Raw genomic sequence first — 25,077 nt, 5'->3', positions numbered from 1 at the left:
TAAATTGAGTAGTCTCAAGTAAATCAATAAATACAGATTAACATACAATAGCTGGGTGTGATGGTACATGCATGTATTCCTGGCACTTAGGAAGCTGAGGCAGGAGGATTATTGCAAGTTCTAGATAAGACTAATTTACATAGTGAAATTCAAGGCCAGCCTGAACTACACAGTGAGAGTCTTAAAAATTAAATTAATAAAATAAAATAAGATAAACCCTGGACTAAGGCAAGGAATTATCTTCTAGTCCAAATCATGGGCATCTTCAGAGGATTTACTTTCAAAGGTGATATTGTTTGTATCTGGGTGTCCCCACCAAAGCCTATGAAGTCACAGAGGCAGCTAAACCTAGCATCTGTGATTGGTTCATTGTTTAGTGCTGTGATTGGTGATGAAAGTGCTTCACCTTCCCGGGGTTTAAATTATTGGAGTAAAAGAAGTCTCACCAGTTCATTTTGTGAGAGAAGTGAGAAAGTCTTGTAATTCAAATGGAAATCACCACCTGTGGCCAACAGGTGCAGAAAACATTGGGCCTCCCAAAGTTGATAAGCACAGGCACAAATTACTGAGATGTGCTGTGTCCCCATCCAATGGCACCTTTTAAGGCAGGAGCTGAACAGCACTGAAGAGAACATGGGGGATAGAGCAGAGTCCTCTCCCGTAGCTCCCATCTCAGCTACATCAGAGCCATCTTTGGCCTCACAGGACTAAGAAGAGAGGTTTCTCCAACAGAGAATACTACACAAATTTTCAAGATTTCTTTTCAAGAGTTTGACTCACGGTACTGTTTGAAGCAGGAAGGAACTGGGACCCTCCCTAGCCTTCACTTAGAGCATGCACAGGAGAGCTGTTTGAAGAATGCCATGCATGATTGTTGGAGGGAACTCTGGCCAGGGCCATAGAGGTGCAGGTCTAGGGGTGAAAAACTCATAGCACAGCAAGGTTTTTCATGGGCTAACCAGTGCGCTGGGAGTCTACACTGTAAACCAGTGCTTCCCAACACCAGGGACAACAATGAGCAAGGGCATTTGGATGCCAGAGTGGCCAGTCAGGTGAGGGGCAGCCCTGACTGACACACCTGAGAAGAGTATACCTCTGGAGCTGAACCCCCAGCAGGTCCACCTCACTTCCTTTTCAGGTCTGTCAGCAAGGACATCACACAGGAGCACGGCAATACAATTGAAGTTTACTCAAACTAAATTATTTAGCTTCCTTTTGAAGAAATGATTGAAAATGCACAAGTCTGAGAAATACAAGGCTGAGAACAGCATTCTGCATGTTGTGTAAATAAACTGACCCTTTACAAGTCATGGAAATAATGCCTGTGTGTGAGTCTGCAATGGCAGAGGTGTGCAAACTCATGCATGCAGGTTTCACAATTGCAAAAGAATAACTCCAAATAAATGCTACATGGACATGACTTCCCTTTGGGACTGCACTGTAGCAAGCTAGATTTACTGAGCCACCTCAGTAAACCCAAGGGAAAACACACCAGATGATACCATTACCCAAATATGATGGTTCAGGAGCTCTGCTGCATGCTTGATGCTGCTGCTGGTTGACAATTTCAAGGTGTTTCTATCTGCACAACCCGTCTTCACCCCTCTCAGCTAATGATTGCCTGGATGTGGATCAGACTATGTCTTTACTTAAAACCCCACCATGATTTCAGGATGGATAGCAGTCTCTTGTTTACTGGAAATTATTTGTGAAGTTTGGGTGTAAGCATCCTTAGACCATGTGCTTAGCAAGTTGAGGGGAAATGAGATTGTTTGAAGTAAATATAGGAAACTCATTTGTCAGTGGAAGATTCAGTTGGTATTGAAGCCCATATGTTATGGGTAAACAGGATTGAGTCAGGGTTTGCTGTACAAAGTGCTGGAAGGCACAGCAGTGTCCCCAAGTTCAGTTTCTGGTTTGCTTCCCTCATTCTACCAAGCTTGAGAGTGGATTCTCAGCATTCAAGCACATAGGGTTTGACCTAGCGTAGAAATCTGTAAAAACTTCTGTTAACTGGGGAGTGAAAAGACAAAGAAATGTTTTTTGGCAATTGCAGTTCTAAATATATGCTTAAATAAACAAAGAAGCCAGAAAAATAACAACAAAGAGAAATGTAATGAAAATATTGTGTTTTGTTCCAGTGGCACTGCCTCAGTCTCAAAGATAGGAGCAAAATTTGCAGAGTAGAAGGGTCACTGAAGACAGTGGTCTTCATGGTCTTGATCCCCAGAGGTGCATATTTGGTGCCCTGCCCTCTAAGCCAGATGAATTCAGGATAGCACCTGAATCCTGGTGGAGGCTGAGACCAGGACCCAGGAACTGAGGCCCCCAGGGCTGAGGAATCAGAGGTTTGCTGCATCCTGGCTGCTCTGCCTTCCTTTGTCTGTAGGCTCCAGTTTGGATGAGGTGGGGGAAAAGGGTGAAAGGCAGGCAGTGCTAGGCTCCTGTGCAAGCTGCACACTCCCTGTGCTGCCTGAAAGCAGGAAGATTCAGGTCTTCCTTGCTGGAAAAATAGACACTGAAGCAAATCACTTGTTGTCCTATGGCAGTAGCAGACACAGGTCAGCACGGTGGTTTTATTGTAGGAAAGGCAGGGACACCCACCACAGCAGGATCCTCATGGCTTTATGTACTGTAATTTTTACAAGTTAGTTGTGAGTGATGTGTTGGCTTGCTGAATACCAAGCCTCCTTATTTTATATTTACAGTGATATTTGAAGTGTCTGTATTGTGCATAACTTTCAGTATATATAATGAAATTAAATCATCCATGTTCACATACCTATTCAAGAAATTAGCCACAATTAAATATTAACTTATTTGAATAAAAGGAATATTGACTAGAACACCATAAATAATGCATTGGAATGGAAAAATGGAAAAAACACCAAAAAGGCTTCCCCCCAGGTTCAGTGCTCTGCTCTCCAGGAGCTCCTGTCTTCTGTCCTCACCTGCTATGCAGGCCTGGGTCTTTTAATTGCTGGGTGGAGAGAGGGCCAGGCTATGAGCTCTTCTATCATCTCAGGTAGCATCCAGGACATGGCCTAGGACATGGCCTTCTTTCAGCATTTTCTGTGGGTATAATTGTATAATTGACTGAGAAGCTCTGCTGTGGTACATTCATGGTTTCTAACTATCCACACTCCTAACTGAATAAGAAGAGATCACGGGTATCTCTCAATCTCATTTTTATAATGAGGCCATAGAAGTGGAATTTCCAGGTTAAATGTATATAAATTGAATTTCTTGATCATAAAATTCACACTAAAACTCACCATAGAGTTGGAGCCTTGAAGGGAAAGCCCAGGGCTCCTCAGATCTCTGTGGAAATTCGAAGTAGGAGGAAGATGGACCATGCAGATGTGGAGGACACCACAGCATCTAGTAGTGTACCATGGGGAAGAAAGTCTTAGGTCAGGATTCCTCATCCATCAGTCAGCTTCTCAGCAAACAGCCTACACTGCATGCAGGAAAAGAGAGGGCTGTTGTGGCCCTGCTGTCCAAGTTCGTCCCTGCAGTCATGAGTCCCCATGTCTCACTCACAGGAACTCTGTACAAGAAGATCAGCATGTTTCAGAGCCTACCTTGACTGAATGTCTTCCACCCAGGTGAGATCTCAACTGCCACATGTGAATTCACCACAGCTGTGGAGCAAGACAGGTGTTTACAGGCAGCAGGTCAGGAGGTGGGAACACTGCAGGCAGGTAAGGGTACATAGCCTGAAATAAGAGACCTGACCCTACCCTTCCCCAGTGTCCTTCAGGAGTTACTGCACCTGCAACAATGTGCTTTAAAAGACTAAATAACTTAACAGAGTACTCACAAAAATATATACTGTAGGGCAAGTTTGAATATACAAAAGCAAATTGCTACATCCCTAAGTAAAATGTAACGTGATCCTTAATCAGTACATGATCTCCTATGGTGTCCCTGACCCACACCCTCAGAAAAAAACACACCATTTCACCTAGCATTAACAAACACGGGCAATGAGTCAACAATCATAACTGCTTAATAACAACAACAAATGCCAGAATATGATAAATGCCCAGCTGACTGGTATGAAGTGTATATTAAAGAATAAATACTGAATCTGGCCATGTTGGGACTTAGGCAGCTGAACAAGAAAACAATTCTCCTGCCTTCCTGGAAAGCACCCCTGATGCAAGCCAGGAGGAGAACCAGTCAGCATCTCCGGTGAGCCTACTGGTGCATGGACTGAGAGCCATACATCTCACTTGACCACCCTTGGTTAGCAAGGAGAGGCAGAATTCTGAGCATCTCTTGGGAAGATGACTGTGTGTAATATAGAAAATATGGGGGATTTCCATTTATCTTGTGTTTGAAAACAAATGTTGTCTTTAATTTTTTGCTGCGTTCTGATTAATTGTTTTGCTCTATTCAATATTATCTTTTGACTGGTTTTAAAATGTTCTGTGTTTGTTTGGATTTCACAATAACTAATTGAATGGAAACGAATTTTGAAGATGAGATATACTATGGTACCTATTACTGTTATCACGGACCATGCTGTGAAATTCTGTACCAATTTCACTGCATTGTCTCGATGTGCTTTGTTCTGTTTGCTCTGTTGTATTTTACTATCTTCAAAATAAAAATTTGAAAAAGAATAAATACTAATCAGTTTTCATGTCTTTCAAGGGAAGGGAACCACCACCAATTCCTTTCAGATGATGAAGTCACCCTGAAAATGAAGCCAGACCATAATGCTCAAAAAAATGGTAATGCTCTAATGGCCAATATTATTAACGAACATACACAAAAATATTTAACTAAATGCTCATCAGCTAAATTCACCAGCACTTGCAAAATTTAAATACCGCAATAAACACTGGGTTCACCCTCAGTGGTGCTAGAATGGTTCCACTTGCACAAATCATTCAGTGTCACTTGCCACATTCACAACATGAGGCACAGCTAACCCCTCAACAGATTTGGAAAAATCACATTGAGAAATTCAAAAGTTCACCATCATTTCATGATAAGAACCATTCACACACCATGTGCAGGAGGAATGAATCTCAGCACAGCAAAGAACAGACATGACAAGCGCATCACTGACATCATGCTCAGAGGCTGACAAGCTGCAAGATTGGCTTCTCAGGTCAGGAACAAGACCAGGCTTTGGACTCTTTTCAACACACTACTTGAAGTCCTAGTCCTAGAATTGAGTCAACAATAAGAACCCAAAAGTTTACCAAATCAGAAAGGAAGAATTAAGAGGTGTCTCTGTTTTCTGAGGACACAACATTTCATATAAGAAACTTAAACCTACACCGAAAAACTTTTAGAACAAATGGAAAAATAACTTCAGTTTCAAGGTACAATATCCATATGTCATAATTAATTCATATCTATGTGCTTCAAACAAACTGCAGCCCCAAATACAAGGAACACAATTCATTTCATAATTCATCCAAAAGAATTAATACTTATGTAAAATTTGAACCAAACTCACCTCTTCTTGGAAAATTGTAGAAATTGAAGCAATGAGTGAAGTGGCACTAAGAGAAGAAAAGACAGACTGTGATGGTGGATGGGAAGAATTCATGTTGTTATAATGTACATGCTACCCAGAGCAACCAGGTGTTTAAATGCCATTCCTGTCAAAATATCAGTGCCATTTTCTTAGAAATAGAAAAACAAAGTGAAAATGCACAGGGAAGGACAAAGAGTCATCCTATAGCCATGGAAAAAACATTAAGGTTACAGGCAATAAAAACATAGTTTTCTGGTATATAATAAAGTGACAACAGTCCAAAGGGTCCTATACTGCAAGAATTGGACACAGATTAAAAAGGCCAGCCCAGTAGAGAAAAAAATCATACAGTCACTAGGAATTTTGTTTTGTTTCTCCTTTTTCCTTTCCTTCCCTCCCCTCCCCCTCCCCTTCCACTTTCATTCATTTCCCTTTCCTTTAGTTTTCTTTCTTTTTCTTTTTCAGTTTTTGGTCAAGTTTTTCCTCCGGCCTAAGCTGAACTCAGAGAGTGTTGCAGGCTTGTCTGGAACTCCCAGGAATCCTGCTGCCTCAGCCTCCTGAGTGCAGGCATTGCAGGCATTTTCAACATTCCATGCTCAGCCAATGAGTTTTTAACAACACTATGATGAAACCAGGTCTGGTGGAGTGTCTGGTAATGCCAGCATTCTGGAAGGCTGAGGCAGCAATATCACAAATTTAAGGAGAGCCTCAGCAGTATAGCCACTTCTCCAGAACCTGGAAGAAAATAAAAAGAATTTTAAATGTGGAAGGCCATGGAGCTAAGTGCAAATCTCTGTATTCAATCCATAGAAACTGAATGCAAAACAAAAAAACTTGGGAAGTCCAACAGTAGAAAAAACAGTATTTCACACTGTCCTGGCTTTCTGGAGGGCAGTGTACCCCAAGTGGCATTAGCTTTCACACTTTTTGGGTGGTTTGACTTCAAAAAATCATCAAAATCCATGAGGGATAAAAAAATAAACAGAAATTGCTTCAAGGATATCAAGTCTCAGTCCCAGTGCTAAAGGCATTTGCAGTGATATTCTGAAGCACATGATGACCACAGTTACAAAACAGAGAATCCAGAAACAGTGTTAATGGGATTTTCAATCTTAGTTACTTCGAAAAAACTGCCATTTAGGAGGTTGATATATAGCTTAACTAGATCCACTCTTTCTGTAAAATGTCTAAAGATCAGAGCCAAATATTTCATTCTATGAATGCACAAAATTACTGCTGATTACCAACTCAAGATAATGTACATTTGCAATCCTAGCACTCTGGGAGAGGGAGGGAGATTGAATAAGGAAAGGTTTAAGCCTCACCTGGGAAACTCACAATCTTAGTGGGATCATGCCTTAAAATTTGTAAAAAGATTAACACATTTTACAAATATGGATCATTAAGAAATCTTTGAACACAATACAGTAGCCAATGTTATTCTCTCATTATTCTTCTGCATTTTATTCTTTTACAGACTTAACAATACCATCTTTTATGTGGACCTTATTAATATGTACTTGAGTTACATTAAAATAAGACAAGAAAGTCTTTCCAAAAACAGTAATCCTTTGCTTAAATCCTACTTCCATATATAAAGTTACTACTAAAATAAAAAAGTACCATCAATTCTCTTTATACGATGCTCTCCAAAACCTAAGAGTGTATATTCAGTAGCATATCTACATTCATCTCAGTTCAAAGGTCAAAAAAGTTGAAACAGTTCAAATTCTTGGCAGTAGATCAATGTCTACCTCATGGTAAACCTAATGTTCAGTGTGCTTACTAAAGTACATATGTAAGAAAAATTCAAGATTTGAATTGTTGATTTATAGGTGATTTTTGTGTCTTTTAAACCCTTTTTAATGTATTATTTATTTCAATTTATTTATTTATTTTTGAGACGGGATTTTTCTATGAAGTTTAGGCTTTCATTGAAATCACATTGTAGCACAGGCTGACGTCAACTCACAGCAATCTTACAGCCTCAGCCTTGTAACTTCTGACATTAGAGATGTTTACTACCAAACCTGGTTCTCATTTACTTTTTAAATTTTTTCCAAAATTAAATTACCCAAGATTATGTGATATGTCATAGTTTATCAGGTGAGTTATACAAAATGAAATCAGAAAGCACTGAAAATTCACTGAAGGAGACTCAAAATCCTCCCCAACAGTAAACATAGTGTAACATAACATAACATAACATAACATATTATAGCATAAAAAACACAATAAAACAAAGCAAAACAAAATAAGAAAACAGGGTTGGAGATTTAGTTCAGTAGTATAAGTACCCTCTTAGCAAACTTGAGGTCATAAGTTCAATCCTCAGAACCAAAAAGAAAACAACCACCTAACTCTGATTTTAAAAAATGCTTGCAAGTGTACTTTAACAGCTTGTAAGCTAATGATAAACAAGACATATAATCTGACAATTTCACATCTAAGTACTTTTTCTTTGAAATAAAAGTCTATGTCCACTCAAGACCGTGTATAAGAATGGCTGTGGCAGCTGGCTTTCCAGGGCCAACCCAGAAACAGAACAAATGGGATCAGTAGATGGGTGACAGATGCATGAACAAGTTGTAGTTGGCGGGTTCAGCCCCATGGGACTGTGTGGTGGCTCCACTACCAATAAGCAGCAGTATGTGGAGAGCCTAGCACAAAGACGCTGCTTGAAGGAGACCAACCAAGAGCATTGAAAGTGAACAGGCTCAGCACCATCACCTCTAGGACAGGCAAACTACCCAGCAGGGACACAAAGCCCCTGGTCTCTTTGGGATAGGAGAACAGGAAGTGAAAACAGTGACTAGGACACAAATTCCCCAGGAGGGAATCCCACGTGTCCTCATCAGCACGGGGTGAAGATGTCCATGGCCTTGCAAAGTCTCCCCTTGCCCTCACCACCTGCTGTCCCTCCTCAAAGGAGGTCAGAGTATGGAGCACTACATTGTGTGGCTGAGGTAAACATGAGTAAAACTTGCTATGAATCCTCCTTTCCTAGACACATGGGTGTTATAATATGAAACATTTCATGTCCTTTAAGGAAAATTATTGTGGGCATTATGGGAACATCTCCATGCTCCTTAATGATAATGAAATGAAACGAACATAAGTCCATAAAAGACAGTCAAAATTAAATTTGAGAAATCTCTAAATGAAGAAACTGTGAACCTCATCCTCAAGGGAAAGGATCTTTTGAATGGAAAGGTCTAAAAATACACACATTTCGCTAGTTTTTTAACTTGCTGTTTCTAAGGAGGACACAGATTAGCTCACAATAAAAAGAAAGGAGGCATCAGAGGGGGAGCCTCAACTGTGGACCCCAGCATATGACCTCACTTCCTTGGTGATATGTCCAAACAGAACTCTGAAGACTCTGGTCACCAGGCACTGTGGTCTGGTGATAGTTGGCCTTCATAGATGGCTGGCTCAAGGGACTGAACAAGGAACATGCTATGCTGCTTTCCCAGGGCTAGTGGCCCAAGCATACGGACCCCATGTCAGGGAACCACGTGGGAACATATGGAGAGGATGGTTCACTTGGTCCAGATGCTTCAGGAAGCTCAACTGGAAACACCCAGCTGTCAGCAACCCAGGCCAGGACTCATTGGCACACAGAGGTGACCAGAGGCACCCAGAGACAAGAGGAAGCCCAGAACACATATCCCTAGGCTCAACCACCAGCCATTCAGAGACACTGAGTCCAGGAGTAGTTCAGATACAGGCAAGTTAAGTTCTCACCTGAGCAGCCCCGTGAGACTTGGCCACCTGTGTATTCAAGTCCTGGCCATGTGCAAGCACCTCCTTCTCATTTTACAACACTGAACTGTGGGGTGCTGAGTGGATCCAGAGTGCAGGGTCACTGAGGATGAAATGGGGACTCCATGGCAAGGGATTAGCTGTGGCCTTGGCCCCTTGAAGACCTGCTAAGGAGGCTGTCCTGATTCCCAGGGATGACCTTCCACCCACCTCACTGACTCACACACATGGGAAAACTGTTCTGTTCTTTGGAAAGGAGATAGGAGAGTCACTCTACGGGTTTCAAGGTATGCTCAGGGCAGGAATTCTTAGGAATGGAAAAGTGTCCATGGGCCCCAGGCATCACTTGGAAGTGGGTGGTTGTCATCAAGCCAAAATACACATGAAGACACCCTGTGTGAAGACACTTTTCTGAGTATTGTCCATGATCTTGTAAGCAGAACAGGTGCAACCACTGCCCTTTTGAGTTTTGACATTCTTTGAAGGCCACAGAGTCAGCATTGGCAGCAGAACAGATATTGTTCACCTCAAGGAAGTCTTTCTATGTCCAAGGCCAACCTTAGAAGTGGTTACAGACCATGTAGGAGGAGTTCTACAGAGACTAAGAGAACTGGGCAGCAGATCTTTGCCTGACCTATACACTGCAGAAAGGCAGGATAGACATTGATGATTCCTCACTTCTCAGATATTCATGGAGCACCAGCCCTGAGCCCTTGAGTGCAAGGACATGGCAGATATCAGTCTTTGCCTTTGTTGAGCTGACCTGCAGTGGGGAAGGGCAGGCAGAATCTGTGTCATGCTTCCCTAAAGAAGGGAGTGGTATCACACCACTAAGCAAGGACTGCCTCAAATGGAGCATTCTGTCAGCCTCTCAGGGATCCCAAGGCCCACACTGCCACACTGTAGTTGGAAGAGGGTGGGAGTGGACACTGAACTTGCTAGACTAGAGACCCATGTGCCCCTCACTAAGGTAACCTGTGTACGTAGTGTTTAGAAGAGAGGCCAGAACTCTCCCTTTGCTACTGCCCTGTTTGCTCCAGGTCCGCATCTCCTGTCCTTGACTCCTCACTGGAGCTGAATTCCAAGGTGGCTTCCCCGGCCAAGCTTCTCATGGACCAGCTTGAGCCTCCTAAGTTCCTGGTGCCTAAGTCACAGGGTAAGGAGCCCTGGAATGTGGGTTGTGGCTCTGAGAGGAGGAATGTGCTAGGGAACTCAGCAATGTGCCCAGATGATGGGAGACACAGGAACATGATCACCTCAGCAGTCAGTGTGGGGATGCAGTCTGGGAGGCTTTAATGGGGCTGTTTTCATTCACACAGCTGCCTCTAACAGGCAGTGGGAGGTTTGTACCTGAGAAGTCCCTGGAAAGTCAGTGATGTTTTCTTCTCCTGCATCTGCAAGGCAATTCCAGTGCATGCTGAATTTGCACCTGCAGAGCTCGTGCCAGCTCCACCTGCTGCTCCATCACCAGCGCTGACCCCACAGTAAAAGCAGGCACATGTTTCCTTTCTCTACCAGCTGCAGAGCTGGATCTCCTGGTGGCTCCCCAGCAGGAGTCATCTCTTGACCTCTACCTGCAGGCAGCTCTTGACCCACACCTGCCATTCCCCTCTCTTCCAGATTTACATATCATTCTATTTATTATTATTCTATTCTGGGATGTGAGTGATAGAATTATTGTAAATGAAATTTAAGGGTTTATTCTTGTTTCAGTTGATGAGTTTGGTAGGATTTAGTGCATTCTCCATATTGTGAAACCTTCACCAGTGTCCTCTTCCAGAACATTTTCATCAACTCACTACACAAATATATTTTCTTTTATTTTCCTTCCTACTAGATCCTGGCCAACACTCATCCTATGTCCTTGTAATTCAGGTTTCCTACCTTTTCTGCATCACTGCAGTTATGTTTCTCCTCTGCCTTACCCTGCTGTAAGTAACTGTTTAATCTTGCCTTGTCTGAGAAGGGAAAATCCAGACAGATTGCATCAATTTTTCATGCATGTATTCATGGACTCTTGGCAGGGCATAGAAAAAGAATACAGGAATTTTTTTGTAATTCTTAGGATTCTGTGTTTTGTTAATTATGTTCCTGGCTTTATAGATATATACACATCAAAACCGCTCCATGTTTAATTACATGTAGGTCATTTCATATCCATTTCATATGAAAGAGGCTAACACACTTTCTTTTGTTACAGAGCAGCACCATGGGAGTGTCACACCCATGTATATTCTTTAGATATTTCCAATGATAAATTATTAATTTTAATTTATGAGTGCTTAACTTGAAAAAAATCACAAAAGTAAAGTTTTGTAGTTGTAATACAACCATTAAAATGTGAGGCACTGTGTGTTCCAAGGCAAGTCTATAACCCAGTTTAGAAAATGCAGTGTCACAGGCAGCATGTCCATTGAATTCCCCTGTGGTTTTTCTCCATGCAGTGTCATGAATATGGCTGCCTATGTCCCCTTCTCTGGACAGAGTAAATTTACATAAAATCTGGCTCAGCATGTCACCACCTATAAGTTTTAGTTCTTAACCAGTAATTCAGTCAATGAACAAGACACATGAACACAGCAAAATTAAAAATGGGCTGTGTTCATAAGAAAAGAAACATAATGGTCAAAGAGGCAAACAAGCTGGAGAAATGAGCACTGGGAAACAGCAGAGGAATCAAGTCCCAGGTAGAAAAAACCAGACCAGAACTCGAATCCACCAGGCTCATGGCCAGGCTGGGGTAGATGGTGGGGACCCAAGAGTTCTCCATGACTCCTCAGGGCTGGGGTGTGGCCTTCAATCACAGATCTGCTGTGTCATGGTGTAAACCCCTGCAGCCTTCACAGAGGCCAGCTGATTGGATGCTCCAAGCTATAAATCCTCCAGGCTGAAGTTATTCCCCCAAGTCCTGGCTGCACTGTGCTGCCACTGGGGGCTGGGCAGCAGGAGAGGTTAGGTCACTCATTCAGCAGCCACTAGGATTCCCACAAAGAAATAGCTGAGCACGTGGGTGCCCCAGTATGACCTAAGGTGTAGGTCCTGAATTCGATGGACGATAGAAAGTTTTCCCATGGTCTTTGAACCAAGTAGGCCTATAATGTGTCATAGGCTTGGGGCAAGGCATCAGTGACAGTGAGTGGTGAGTTCGAAGTCCAGGCCTTGCTCTATCCAATGGACTGCATGTGACAATGGCAATGTGAGGTAACCCTAGGATGATGGTCTTTGTAGGGATGATATCAAATTACAGGCAGGTGTGGATGGGGACAGTGGGCAGGTGAAGAGAACCCCATGTGACCCTCTAGTGCCTCACCCCCAAGCATGATAGAATCTCCACAGTAAAGGACTATGTGTGTTATTCCATTCCCAATGGACATTTCAGAACCAGTGCCCAGAGAGGGACAATGCCAGGCCCAAGGCACAGGACATGGGCAGAGTGAAGAGGATGGGGGAGAAGTCCAAAAGAGAAAAACCTCCTAGCACAGGACCCATCCCACTCCCAAATGCATCAGAAAAGCAGCCCTCAAGCTCCTGGGACCTGAGCCTAAACATATGGGACTGATTTCAAGCAGCATCCCAAGGGATACAAACACATGCAAACATACACACACACACACACACACACACACACACACAAACACACACACACACATGAACACACAGTGATGCCATGGTCGCCCACTGGGTAGCTCAGAGGAAAAAGGATCTGGTTCATTCAATCTACATGCCTCAAATTCTCACCTTATTCCTGGGCTGAGCTAGGCTGGCACCAACACAGAACAGGACAATATGTCACTGGCCACCCAGAAGCTGGAAGGCTGAAGGAGAGGGATAAAGCACTGCAGATTGTAGTGGAAGAGAAGACCCAGAGCTATATCCCAATAAAGCAAGGGCACACAGAGGTCAAGGTCACTACATGGGGGCATATGAACAGCCTAACTGAGATGGAACTGATGCCTGAACCTGAGACATGCAGGCCCTAATGCTGTACAGAGTTGAGTCTGTGTGGCAAAAGATAGAGGACCAACCATTTAGAATTCAAAGTCAACTTTTTTAGTCAAGAAAGAGATGAGAAGCGAGAACAGAAGGCCTGGTGAGGGACAGTGGTGGGGGCAGAACCTCACATCTGTTATAGTGCATCAGTGACCACTGATGATTGCATTACTACAAACTTAGGTACGACAGGTAAACGTCAGTTCTCTCAGGTTCTATGCATCAGGCATTCAGGAGGTGCTGCTGGGGGATCCACCATAGTTTCTCCTGACCAGGTTGCAGGCTCAGTGGAAACACTGCTGTGGCAGAATCTGTTCTCAGGCTCTCTCTCTTGCTAAGAGGCAGGAACTCAGTTAGGATGGAGGTCTGATGACTTCTCAGTCTGTTAACCTTTTTCTCTGCAAATAGTCAGCTTCTCCTCAGGGAAAATGCAGAGATAATCAGAGATTTAGAGAGGAAGACAGAATGAAACAGAGAGGAAGGAAGAACAGAGGAGAGAGAGAGCAGGAGGTTGGTCACAGTCATTTTATGTGTGAACCTTGAGAGTCACATCCCATTACATCTGCCATGTTGTGTTATTAAGAACAAGTAAGGAATTGGGGAGAGAGCTCAAGATACAGCACTTGCCTAACATGCCTGAGGACCTGGGCTCAATTTCAGCCTGGCTAATGCAAACCAGTACAAAATTCACTACGTGTGACCCACACTCAAGGAATGAGCTACTCAGGAGGTGGCCATCAGAAGGTGAGCTGTCAGCAGTTGAGCACCCTTGCCATGGGTGTGGTGACTCACACAGGTGTGAATGTAGGCATAGTGCTGGTAGATTTGAGGGTGCATCTACATCCATAGTGCTTGCTTAGCCTGTGTGAAGTCCTGACTTGAGGCCACAACACCAATACATAGAAGAAATTGAGATGCTTAGGGAACATAATGATGGCTGATCTGAAGAACTTCTGCCCCCTCATTATGCCACCAGGGAAACATGTATAGGAGGAGAGTGTAATTTCCACCACCATACAGCAGGAACCAGGCCTGTGTGCACTGTGTTCACCTCCCTTCAACCCCTTCATGGAATTTACCTCTAATTCTGTATACTGTGTATACATGACACCAGCCCATAAGGTTTAAAAGTGTCACCTCTCACTTCAGATGATGTCCCTAGGAAGCAGATGCCATAGTTCAGGGGGACACACTGGAAAGGAACTGAGAGGCATTGTGTCTTGTCTAAGTTGACAAGGGAAGTGGAAAGGAGGAGTTGGGTCTAAAACTAGGTCTGCTCAGACCAGGGATCCTGGCTTTATTGTGGTTTTTCCTTTCCTGTGGGAAAGCTTTGCCTCTTGCCAAGGATCCATCACTTGGGTGGAGCTGTTGTCTTCACTCTGAAGGACACTGGACAGTCATTCCATGTGTTTCCATGGTATCCAGAGCAAGAATCTCTGGGGGAAGCCAGATGACCCAGTTCCACACAGACATCATGGAGGAAGATGGTGAGGGCATTAAATCATCAATGTATCAGGCATTGACCATGATGCAATGACCAGAGCAGAAGCAAACACTGGTCTCTTGTGCTTCCATATTATGAAGGCCACAAATTCACCCTGCAGAGCTGACCAGGTACTACCCACATTACGGTGAGTGTCCCTAATTCTTGGCCTCTGTACACATGGACATAAAATAGGGGAATGGGAGACTCACAAAGGCACACAGAATGGGGTGATGCATCAGTATATGAACTGAAGGTGGAGGGAAGGCAGGCAGGAAGCACTCCCACTATCCACTCAGTTTTCAGATAGTTATAGAGCAACACCCTGTTGAGCACCCATGATAAGAGTAACACTGCAGACTCCACTCTCTTTCTCACAGAGGCAATATGCCACAAGGGTGGAAAAGGGAGCTGCATTTCAGGCTTCCTGCAGAGTGGAGGACAGGTGGTCACAGCACTGTCCAGGGAACTTTGTGAGCAAGTGAGGGATGATTATGTTTAGCACACAGGATACCCTGGGAAGGCCATTGGGGAGGGAGGCCAGGCCTGTAGTGCTGCTTACACCTGTCCTCCTCGGGATCAGAGTTTCTCTTCTTGGCACCTGGCATGTGCTGCTGAGGAAGGTGGGACAGCCAGCCAACCTAATCTGAGTTGGCGCAAGCCTAGCTCACTGAAAATGAGAACTACAGTGAGAAGGAATTTGCCTGGGTCTGTTGGTTTCTGAGGAGGACATGGGGCACTTTACAGGGAGAAAGACAGACTTGGGACCTCCGGCAACACAGAGGCATGCAGAAGTGAGTGGGGTGAGGCAAAGTAGGAAGCTTTCCTGGGGTGCATTTGTACACAAAGCTGTCCCTGACAGGCCCTGGGAGGCTTTGGGGCTTGCAAGGAGCAAGGACAGTTGGGGATTCTTCTAAGGCAGGGCTGGTACTGGACTGAGCTCAAGGTCTACTTACAGATCTTGTGCCAGCCTCACCTGCAAAGACCTCACCAGCTCTGGGATCAACCTGAAAATCAAGGTCAGAACCCCGGTCTGGTGGAATTCCAAGGCAGGTCTGTCACTGGCTCCGTGGCAGGTGTCCTGAGCTCCACTTAGGGCTCAAGTCCTGCAAAGCACCCGCCCTTCACTTTCCCTTCCCTTTACCTCTTCTATTTCTCTCAGTTTTCATTTCTACTCTTAAATCTATAGTTCTTTGAAACATTAAATTCTAAGATAATTTAATTTTAAGTTAAGATTTCATTAGTTTCCACATGTTCAATTGAGTCACATGTAAGCACTGTCAACTGGTACAATCTTCACATCTGTCTAGTTCCAGGTTTCTGCTCACTGTTAGACCCAGCCATACCCCTGGTCTCTCCTGCTAGTTCCCACCCACCGCTGACCTTTCTCTCACTGTGATTTACTACCCTGGGTTTTCCATATCAGTGCATCAGATTCTGTTTGGGCAAACAATCCTGGAGGAGACTGGATGCTATTGCTGTTTGATAGAAGAGAAAACCACAGATAGACAAAATCTGCAGGGAAAATGTAGAGACCATTGTGTATGTACTCATCTTTTCATGTTGGAAAATGTTATCCATGATTTCAGTGATACAAAGGGAGCTACAAAGGGCTGATTCATTGGATTTGAAAAACAACAATAATGCAAAAATCACAACAGGAAACCTTTCTTTACAACCTTAGTCAGATAGATGGTTTTTACTACAAGTATTAAAGAGGTCTCATGAGTCCATTTTGTGAGGGAAATGACAAATTTTTCTAACTCAAAGTAAATTACCAGACATGGCCAACAAGCACACAAAACACTGAGACTCCTAAGCCTGATTCATGCAGGCACACATCTTTGAAATGTGCTGTTTCCCCATCCAGTGACATATTTTAAGGCAGGTGCTGAACAACAATGGGAAGGACATGCGGGGCAGAGCACAGCCCTATCTTGCAGCTCCCATCAGAGCTCTAAACAGCCTTCCCTGGGACTAAGAATAGAGTTTTCTCCCACACAGAATGCTGCACAAATTTTCAAGAGTTTGATTCACAGTACTCTTTGAAGCAGGAAGGAACTGGGACCCTCCCTAGCCTCTGCATAGAGTGTGCACAGGAGAGTTGTCTGGATGATGCTGTTCACTGCAGCTGGGGGAACCTTGCCCTGGCCCCAGGGCAACAGATCTGCAGGGCTAACGATGACCAACTCATGCCAAAACAAGGTTTTTCCTGGGCCAACCAGCACACTGGGCATCTCCACTGCAATCCAGTGACTCCCGAAGCCAGTAACAGCACTGGGAAAGGGCATTTGAAAACCTGGGTGGCCAGTCAGGTGAGGGGCAGCACTGCCTGTCACAGCTGTGCAAAGTGTGTCTCTCTGGAGCTAAACCTCCAGCGGATCCCACTCATTGCCTTCATCAGGTCTGGCAGCAAGGATGTCACACAGAAGCACAGCAACACACTTGGTTTACTCAAACTAAATCGTTTAGCTTCCCTTCAAGAAATGACTGAAAATGCACCAGTCTGGAAAAATCAAGGCTGGGAGCATTGCTCTGCGTTTTGTATAAATAAAGTGATCCTTTACAAGACATTGTGGTAATGCCCGTGGGTGGGTCTGCTATGGCAGAGATGTGGACTCTCATGAATACAGGTTTTGTTCCTGGAATAGAAAAATTGCAAATAAATGATGTATGTGCATGACTTTCTGTTTGTATTGCACTGAAGGAAAGGGGATGGAAGCAGCAACCTAGATGTACTGAGTTGCCTCAGTAAACCCAGGGCACAATCCACCACATGATTCCATCACCGAATTGTGAAAGCTCAGCAACTTGGTTCCTGCTTGCTGCTGCTGTTGGTTGACAATTTTGAGGTGTTTCTATCTGTGCCAGCCATCTCTGCATCTCTTAGCTTCTATCCCCAGGGTGTAGATCAGGCTAAGTGTTTACAAAAAGTTCCATCATGATTTCAGGACCAGTGGCAGCCTCTCATGTACTGGAAATAATTCTTCAAGTTTGGCCATAAGAAACCTGATACAATGTGCTTGAGAGGGAATGAGATAGTCTGATATACATGCAGGAAACTCATTTTGTCTGTGCCAGACTCAGTTGCTACTGAAGCCCATATTTTTGAGGTAAAAAGATATGAGTTGGAGTGTTGGAAGGCACAGTAACATCCTCAAGCTCAGTTTCTGCTTTGCGTCACTCATTCTACTAAGCTGCAGAATGGATTCTGACTGTTCAAACACATAGGGTGTGAATTGCAGTAGAAGTCTGTAAAAACTTCAGTTAACTAGGGTGTAAAAAGACAAGAAATGTTTTTTGGCAAAATACACCTCTAAATATGTATTTGAAGCATCAAAGAAACCAAGAAGACAAAGATGAAGAGGAAGAAGGAGAAGGAGGAGGAGGAGGAGGAGGAGGAGGAGGAGGAGGACGAGGAGGAGGAGGAGGAGGAGAAGAAGAAGAAGAAAGAAAGAAAAGAAAGAAAACCAAAAAGTAATGCCAATGTGTGTTTTGTCTCCAATGCCTCTGCCTCATTTAGAAAGAAAAGGGTCAAAATTTGCAGAAATGGAAGGGTCACTGTGGAAAATGGACTTTGCCCCAAGGCACTGATGGTGTGTCTGGCCCACTATGAATGTCCAATCCATGGCAGAGCCTGGACCCTGTTGGAGGCTGAGGCCAGGACCCATGAGTTGAGGCCCCTGGGGCTGAGGTGGCAGAGTATTTTCTGCACCCTCATGGCTCTGCCTTATTGGGCCTGCAGGGCTGCAGCATGGATGCGGTGGTGGAAAAGGGTGTAAGGCAGGAGGTGCTGGGCTCCTCTGCATGCTGCACACTCCCTGCTTGGCCTGAGCACAGGAAGATTCAAGTCCTCCTTGCTGGAAAAAGAGACTCTGAAAAGGAGGTCTTGTTCTGTACTGTTTTGATCCATTCTATTATAGGCAACTCTTTTTAAAAATAGCAAGAGGAACAATGGTAACCATTTTTGATCATCTGATAATCTATTTTTGCATCATGTCCTATGCCCACCCTTCTGTTCTAACTGACTCTGTTTTATTTAGTCATGTTAGGATTTATTCTCTTCAAAAAAATGTAATAAGAACTGTGGGAGTAAAAAAACTCAAAAAGTGTAATTGTTATTGTAAAAAACAGGAAAGGAAGGTGGTCTAAGGGATATAACTGCATGCTTGAGTGTGTAGGATGGAAAACCGTATTACTGAGCTTTTGTTGGATCATTGAACAGAACTTTCTGCAATCTCACTGTATGAATGTCCACTTTATATATTCAATGTGTGTGAAGATGGGAACAACTATTTGGAAGAAAACTAGAGACAGTAACATAGACAGTGAACATCTACAGTGGACTTGCTTTGAAATCTGTTTGCTTAACTTGTTTCCTTATGAACTGTTCTGTTCTGTTTTGTCATGTTTAATCTTACCCTCTTTAAGAACAAAAAGTGTGTAGGACAGATAAGCATAATAACAACTTTTTGTTGGATCATTGAGGTGAACTGTTGACAGTGTCATTATTTGAATATCACTTTGTATGCTTTAATTTTGTTACTTGAACAACTACTTCTAAGATGACAATATAATACTAATCAACTAGTGATTTCTTATGGTTTATTTTTCTGAAATTCTGTATTATTTCTACACGTTTTCTTTTTTCTCTTTAAATAAACAACATTACAATTCACCAAAAAATATAAAATTTAAGTTTTACAGAAAAATATTAAGTACATAGACACTATCCATACTTGAAAGTGAAAAGCCCATTTCAGTTTAGCATGTTTAATTAAAGATGCCATGTTGAAACACAAAGACACTTTAAAAAATCTAGAGAGGTACAAGTGATTAACTGAAAACCATACAACATGTGCACCTAAGGAGAGCTCCACCACAGGTTTGTCATTTCTGGAATATTTGTGAAGATATATTGACATCTAACTTCTGTATTGATTATTTCTTCAGGTCTCCCTGTGATTTTTAAAGTAAATTTAGATCTAAACTGTCTGAACAGTGACACTTTTTCTATGTATTTAACAAGAAACATGGATTGCCATATTTCTCACATTGTTAATCCACATAGGATCTCTGCCCAGTGAGCTCTTTCAGATATGTAACAATGATCAAGTATGCTGAGAGTATTCCCATAACACATAAGATTTATCTCTTGTGTGAGTTTTTTCATGTATTTCACTTATAATCTGGCTGCTGAAAGTGTCTCCACTTGCTTACATAGCCAGTGGTTTTTCCCAGTGTGAATTCTTTCATGTGTTTTACAGTGACTGTATGTGGTAAAAGCTTTGCCACATTGTTATATAAATAGGGTTTCTCACCAATGTGAAGTCATGGATGTATTTTACAATATCCATGTTTGGTGAAAGCTTTCCCACATTCTTCATGTACACATGGTTTCTCAACAGTCTAAATTTTATAATGTATTGCACGATGAGCATTTCTGCTGAAACCTACCCCACATTCCTTACATATATAAGTTTTCTGCCCAGTGTGAAGATTTTCTTACATTATGCAATATATACGTGTGCTCAAACCATTCTCATGATTCTTATATACACTGGTTTTATCTTGAGTGTGAACTTTCATGTTGCTTACAATGTCCGTGTTGGGTAAAAACTTTCCCACATTGCTTACATACATATGGTTTCTCTCCAGTGTGAATTCTTTCATGTTGCTTACAATGTCCAGAGTTGGTAAAACCTTTCCCATATTGCTTACATACATAGGGTTTCTCTCCATTGTGAATTCTTTCATGTTTCTTACAATCTCACTACATTTTAAAAGCTCTCCCACATTATTTACATACATAAGAGTTTGTCTCCAGTGTGAATTCTTTCATGTTTCTTACAATCTCCCCATGTGCTAAAAGCTTTCCCACATTGCTTACATACATAGGGTTTCTCTCCAGTGTGAATTCTTTCATGAACCTTAAAATATGCACGTGTTTTAAAAGCTTTCCCACATTGCTTACACACATATGGTTTCTCTCCTGTGTGAATTCTTTCGTGTTCATTACAATTTGCATGAGTGGTAAAAGCTTTCCCACATTGCTTACATACATATGGTTTCTCTCCAGTGTGAATTCTTTCATGTCTCTTACAACCTTCCCGTCTGTTAAAAGCTTTCCCACATTGCTTACATACATATGGTTTCTCTCCAGTGTGAATTCTTTCATGTTTCTTACAATATCCCTGTGTTTTAAAAGCTTTCCCACATTGCTTACATACATAGGGTTTCTCTCCAGTGTGAATTCTTTCATGAACCTTAAAATATGCACGTGTTTTAAAAGCTTTCCCACATTGCTTACACACATATGGTTTCTCTCCTGTGTGAATTCTTTCGTGTTCGTTACAATTTGCATGAGTGGTAAAAGATTTCCCACATTGCTTACATACATATGGTTTCTCTCCAGTGTGAATTCTTTCATGTCTCTTACAACCTTCCCGTCTGTTAAAAGCTTTCCCACATTGCTTACATACATAGGGTTTCTCTCCAGTGTGAATTCTTTCATGATTCTTACAATCTCCCTGTGTTTTAAAAGCTTTCCCACATTGCTTACATACATATGGTTTCTCTCCAGTGTGAATTCTTTCATGTATCTTACAATCTCCCTGTGTTTTAAAAGCTTTCCCACATTGCTTACATACAAAAGGTTTCTCTCCAGTGTGAATTCTTTCATGTTCCTTACAATGTCCAACTTGGGTGAAACCTTTTCCACATTGCTTACACACATAGGGTTTCTCTCCAGTGTGAACATTTTCATGTATTTGAAAATGAATTTTCCTGCTAAAAGCTTTCCCACATTTCTTACATATATGCGATTTCTGCCCAGTGTGAATTTTTTCATGGATTACACAATAAGTACTTGTGCTGAAAGCTTTCTCACAGTGCTTACATTCATAATGTTTTTCTCCAGAGTGAAGTCTTTCATGTACTTGACAATATGTACGTGCTGTAAAAGCTTTCCCACACTGATCACATATGTAGGGTCTCTTTCCTCTGTGAATTCTTTCATGTTTCTTACAAATTCCATGTGTGGTAAAACCTTTCCCGCATTGCTTGCATACATAGGGTTTCCCTCCACTGCAATATTTTTCATGAATCTGAACATTGTCATGTGTTTCTGTTTCTTTCACATTCACATTACCTTCTTCAGTACCAAGGAAGACTTCTTTACACTGATTCCAAGATGTATGTCCATAGGATTTCCCTAGATTTCTGTAAAGAAACAAATCACATATAATATTTATAACCATATTACTAAGTTTTTGCAATCTCGCTGTTTGAATCCCCACTTCATATGTTTCACTTTTGTATTTCATAACTATTTCCATGAGCAGCATATGTAATCATCATCTTGCGATTTCTCACTGTTTATTTTCACTTTGAAAGTAGCATTATTTCTACTTATCTTGTTTTGTTTAAACTTTCCTTATATAAATTTAAAAAAGAAAAATTCACAGTGAAATGGGTCTCTGTTTAATGACTGCATTAATGTCAAGTTCTGTTTTTAATGCCTGCTAAGAAAGTCTGACTATGAAGCAACAGAATGGCCTTGTAAGATATGTTGAAAACAACCATTCCCAAAAGACTGGCACACATTTAGAAATCTTAAAAGTTGGTACTTTGAAATGCAGAATCTTTAGCTTCACTTTGGGCATGGGCACATATGTGTATCACATATGGATTATTCTGATATGTTTCCCCATTCCAATCTCCCTTCTGTCCTTAACCTGTAGTTCCCTTTTCCATATGTTCAGTCTTACTTTTATCTATAAACTGTCTTTCATTTCATTCCACAATTTATATTTTGGTGTCTCATCTAAAAGAAACCCTGTGACCTTTTAGGTTTTATAGCTGAGCTATTTCACTGAATTGATGGGTGAAAGACCCATCTATTTCTTATGGCAAATGACATTATATTATTTATTTTTTGACATTATATAACACATTTTTTTCTTTTCTGGGCTGGGAATTAACAACACGTATTAGCATAAAATCTGTACCTTTTTAAAAATCTATTTTAAGAGATTGTCACTGATCATTAAGCTGTGAAGTTTGAACTTGAATTTGCCATTCTGCAAAATCCGATTCCTAGTGTGTTGGGTTTACAGAAATGCATAATCACAGAGAGTCTATTAACATTTTCCTTCTCCACAAATCCAGTGATAGATAGCTAAGCCTCAAGGCCTGATCTGTTATAACTTGATCTGCTTTGTATATGTGTAAGTATGTATCAGTATTTTATGCAGATTTGAGATTTTAAAAATATCCAGGACAAATACGAGGGGATCAATTTCTAGAGACAACTGCATATTGATATTCAAAATGAGTGCACTAACATTCCACCAGCCTACTAAGAATATTAATCAGAATGGCTGATTCTCTAGAGAATGGCTGGGAAACATGAGCACTCAGTTTTATTTCAAATTCTATTGCAAACTTAGCAATTGTTAGATAATGAATGTGTTATATCCACATGTAGTCATGGGTAGAAAAACTGAAGGCAGAATGTAATAACTCAAAATGTATTCTTTTCATACTCATCTATATGCAATGTCATGCATTTTCATGATTTAATTCCCTCATATATACACCAGCTTATACATCTTCGGAGAATATTACTGACACTAAATTGAATGGTGCCTCATTTCTTTGGCGGTCATTTTTCTTCTGACTCACTAATTACTCATTCTTATACTTGTGTGTATGAATTACCTTAAGTAACTCCAGTAAATTTTGCCTTCTTTTTCAGCTTCCTGGATATCCCCGAGTCCACCTGAATTGTAGACATAGAAATACCAGGACTCTTTAGAGTAATACATACAAATTAATAGGTTTTGTTTAGATTTATGATATAATCTGTCCAGGTGTGAGATATTTTTTAAAATGTTTTCATATTCTTTTTCATGAAACAGCACTAATGAGCAACAAACAATATTCTGACAGCATGAGTGACAAAAAGATTGCATCCTTACCTATCATAGTCATGTTCCTAAAGGTTTCACCCATCACATCTCTGTAGAGCTTCTTTTGGGATGGACTCAGCAAAGTCCACTCCTCATTGCTGAAGTTCACAGCCACATCCTCAAAGGTCACCAACTCCTAAAGGATCATAAATATATTTCTCAATGGAAGGTTGAGACCCCAGGTTTGGGATATCTTAAATTCTCTCCTAGAAATCTGAATCAAAAGCAAAGTGTGGTGGTGCATATCTATAATCCCAGCACTCAAAAGGCTGAGACAGGATGGCATCAATGAGGTCAGGGCAATTCTAGGCTCTATAGGGTGTTCAAATCCATCTGATATACATACAGAAAGCTTGTCTCAATAAAACAAAACTAAACTAAACAACTAAAACCAAACAAAACAGCTGAATGAAGACTGATTTCTTCAAATTTTAATCCATGTCTTGGTCAGTAATTTTGTGTATATACACATTTTTGAAGACAGCAAATTTGATGCTAGATTGCAACTCTCTGCAAATGTAACAGCCAAATAGGAACACTGATTCTTGTGCTGAATCATGGCAAGATTCCTCATGCACTGTCTCTAAAGCAGAGCTCACAGTAACAAGCCTACAGGACCAGCAACCACAAAGCACAGAGGCAGACAAATATCCCACCAATTGACTGGAATGCCAAGCAAGCACCTTCCCTCCCAGGTCAGCGGTGGTGGTTTGGCAAATTGAAGCCCTTGCAAGGGGAAAACAAGCAGCAGCTCCTGAGATCCATCCCATGCTGGAATTTAGGACACTGGGAAGCCAGTCAAGCACCACTTCTCCCTGGTAAGCAGTGGCAGTCTGTCAGACTGCAGCCCTTCCAGGCGGAGAACCAACAGCAGCTCCTGAGATCCATGCTATGTTGGAATTTAGGATGCTGTGAAACGAAACAACCAGCCTGTCTCTCTACTAAGCAATAGTGAACCTACTGATGCACCACCTAGAATCAAACATCCCACTTCCCTACCCCTCTTCTTCTGTCACCCCCATTAGCAAATTGGAACCAGAAATCTAAGTGCCTCCTGGGAAATAAACCATAGCGAATAAGGGGGACTTCCTTCTACTATCTCTTTGAAGGAAAATGGTTTTATTATTGTTTCACTCTATTCTGATTAATAGTATTGCTCTATTCAATATTTTGTTTTGATAAGTTCTATAATGTTCTGTATTTCATCTCATTTTGATATATGTGATTAAGGAACAACTATTACAAAGATAACAAAATATACTGTGATACCTATTACTGTTATCCCAGTAACCTGTTGTGAAGTTGTGTACCAACTTCACTGTATGACCTTAGTTGACCTTATGCTGCCTTGTTCTGTTGTATTTTAC

At 41.8% G+C, this 25,077-nt stretch overlaps 1 protein-coding gene across 1 annotated transcript; it reads right to left on the bottom strand.

Moving 5' to 3' along the window:
- Nucleotides 1–20,331: 20,331 nt before the first annotated feature.
- LOC134474486 (zinc finger protein OZF-like) lies at nucleotides 20,332–23,732 on the bottom strand. Its single transcript, XM_063242657.1, has 2 exons — nucleotides 23,720–23,732; nucleotides 20,332–21,939 (listed from the first exon to the last, which is right to left on the bottom strand). Exons 1-2 carry the CDS (start codon nucleotides 23,730–23,732, stop codon nucleotides 20,540–20,542), a joined length of 1,413 nt encoding a protein of 470 aa, XP_063098727.1. The 3' UTR covers nucleotides 20,332–20,539.
- Between the last annotated feature and the right edge of the window lie 1,345 nt (nucleotides 23,733–25,077).

This window comes from Cavia porcellus, unplaced genomic scaffold, assembly GCF_034190915.1.
Source record: "Cavia porcellus strain 051 isolate PalLab524CR breed Dunkin Hartley unplaced genomic scaffold, mCavPor4.1 scaffold_32, whole genome shotgun sequence".
Taxonomy (NCBI): Eukaryota; Metazoa; Chordata; class Mammalia; order Rodentia; family Caviidae; genus Cavia; species Cavia porcellus.
The sequence above is the reverse complement of the archived record's forward strand: the minus strand, read 5'-3'. Positions and strand labels throughout refer to the sequence as shown.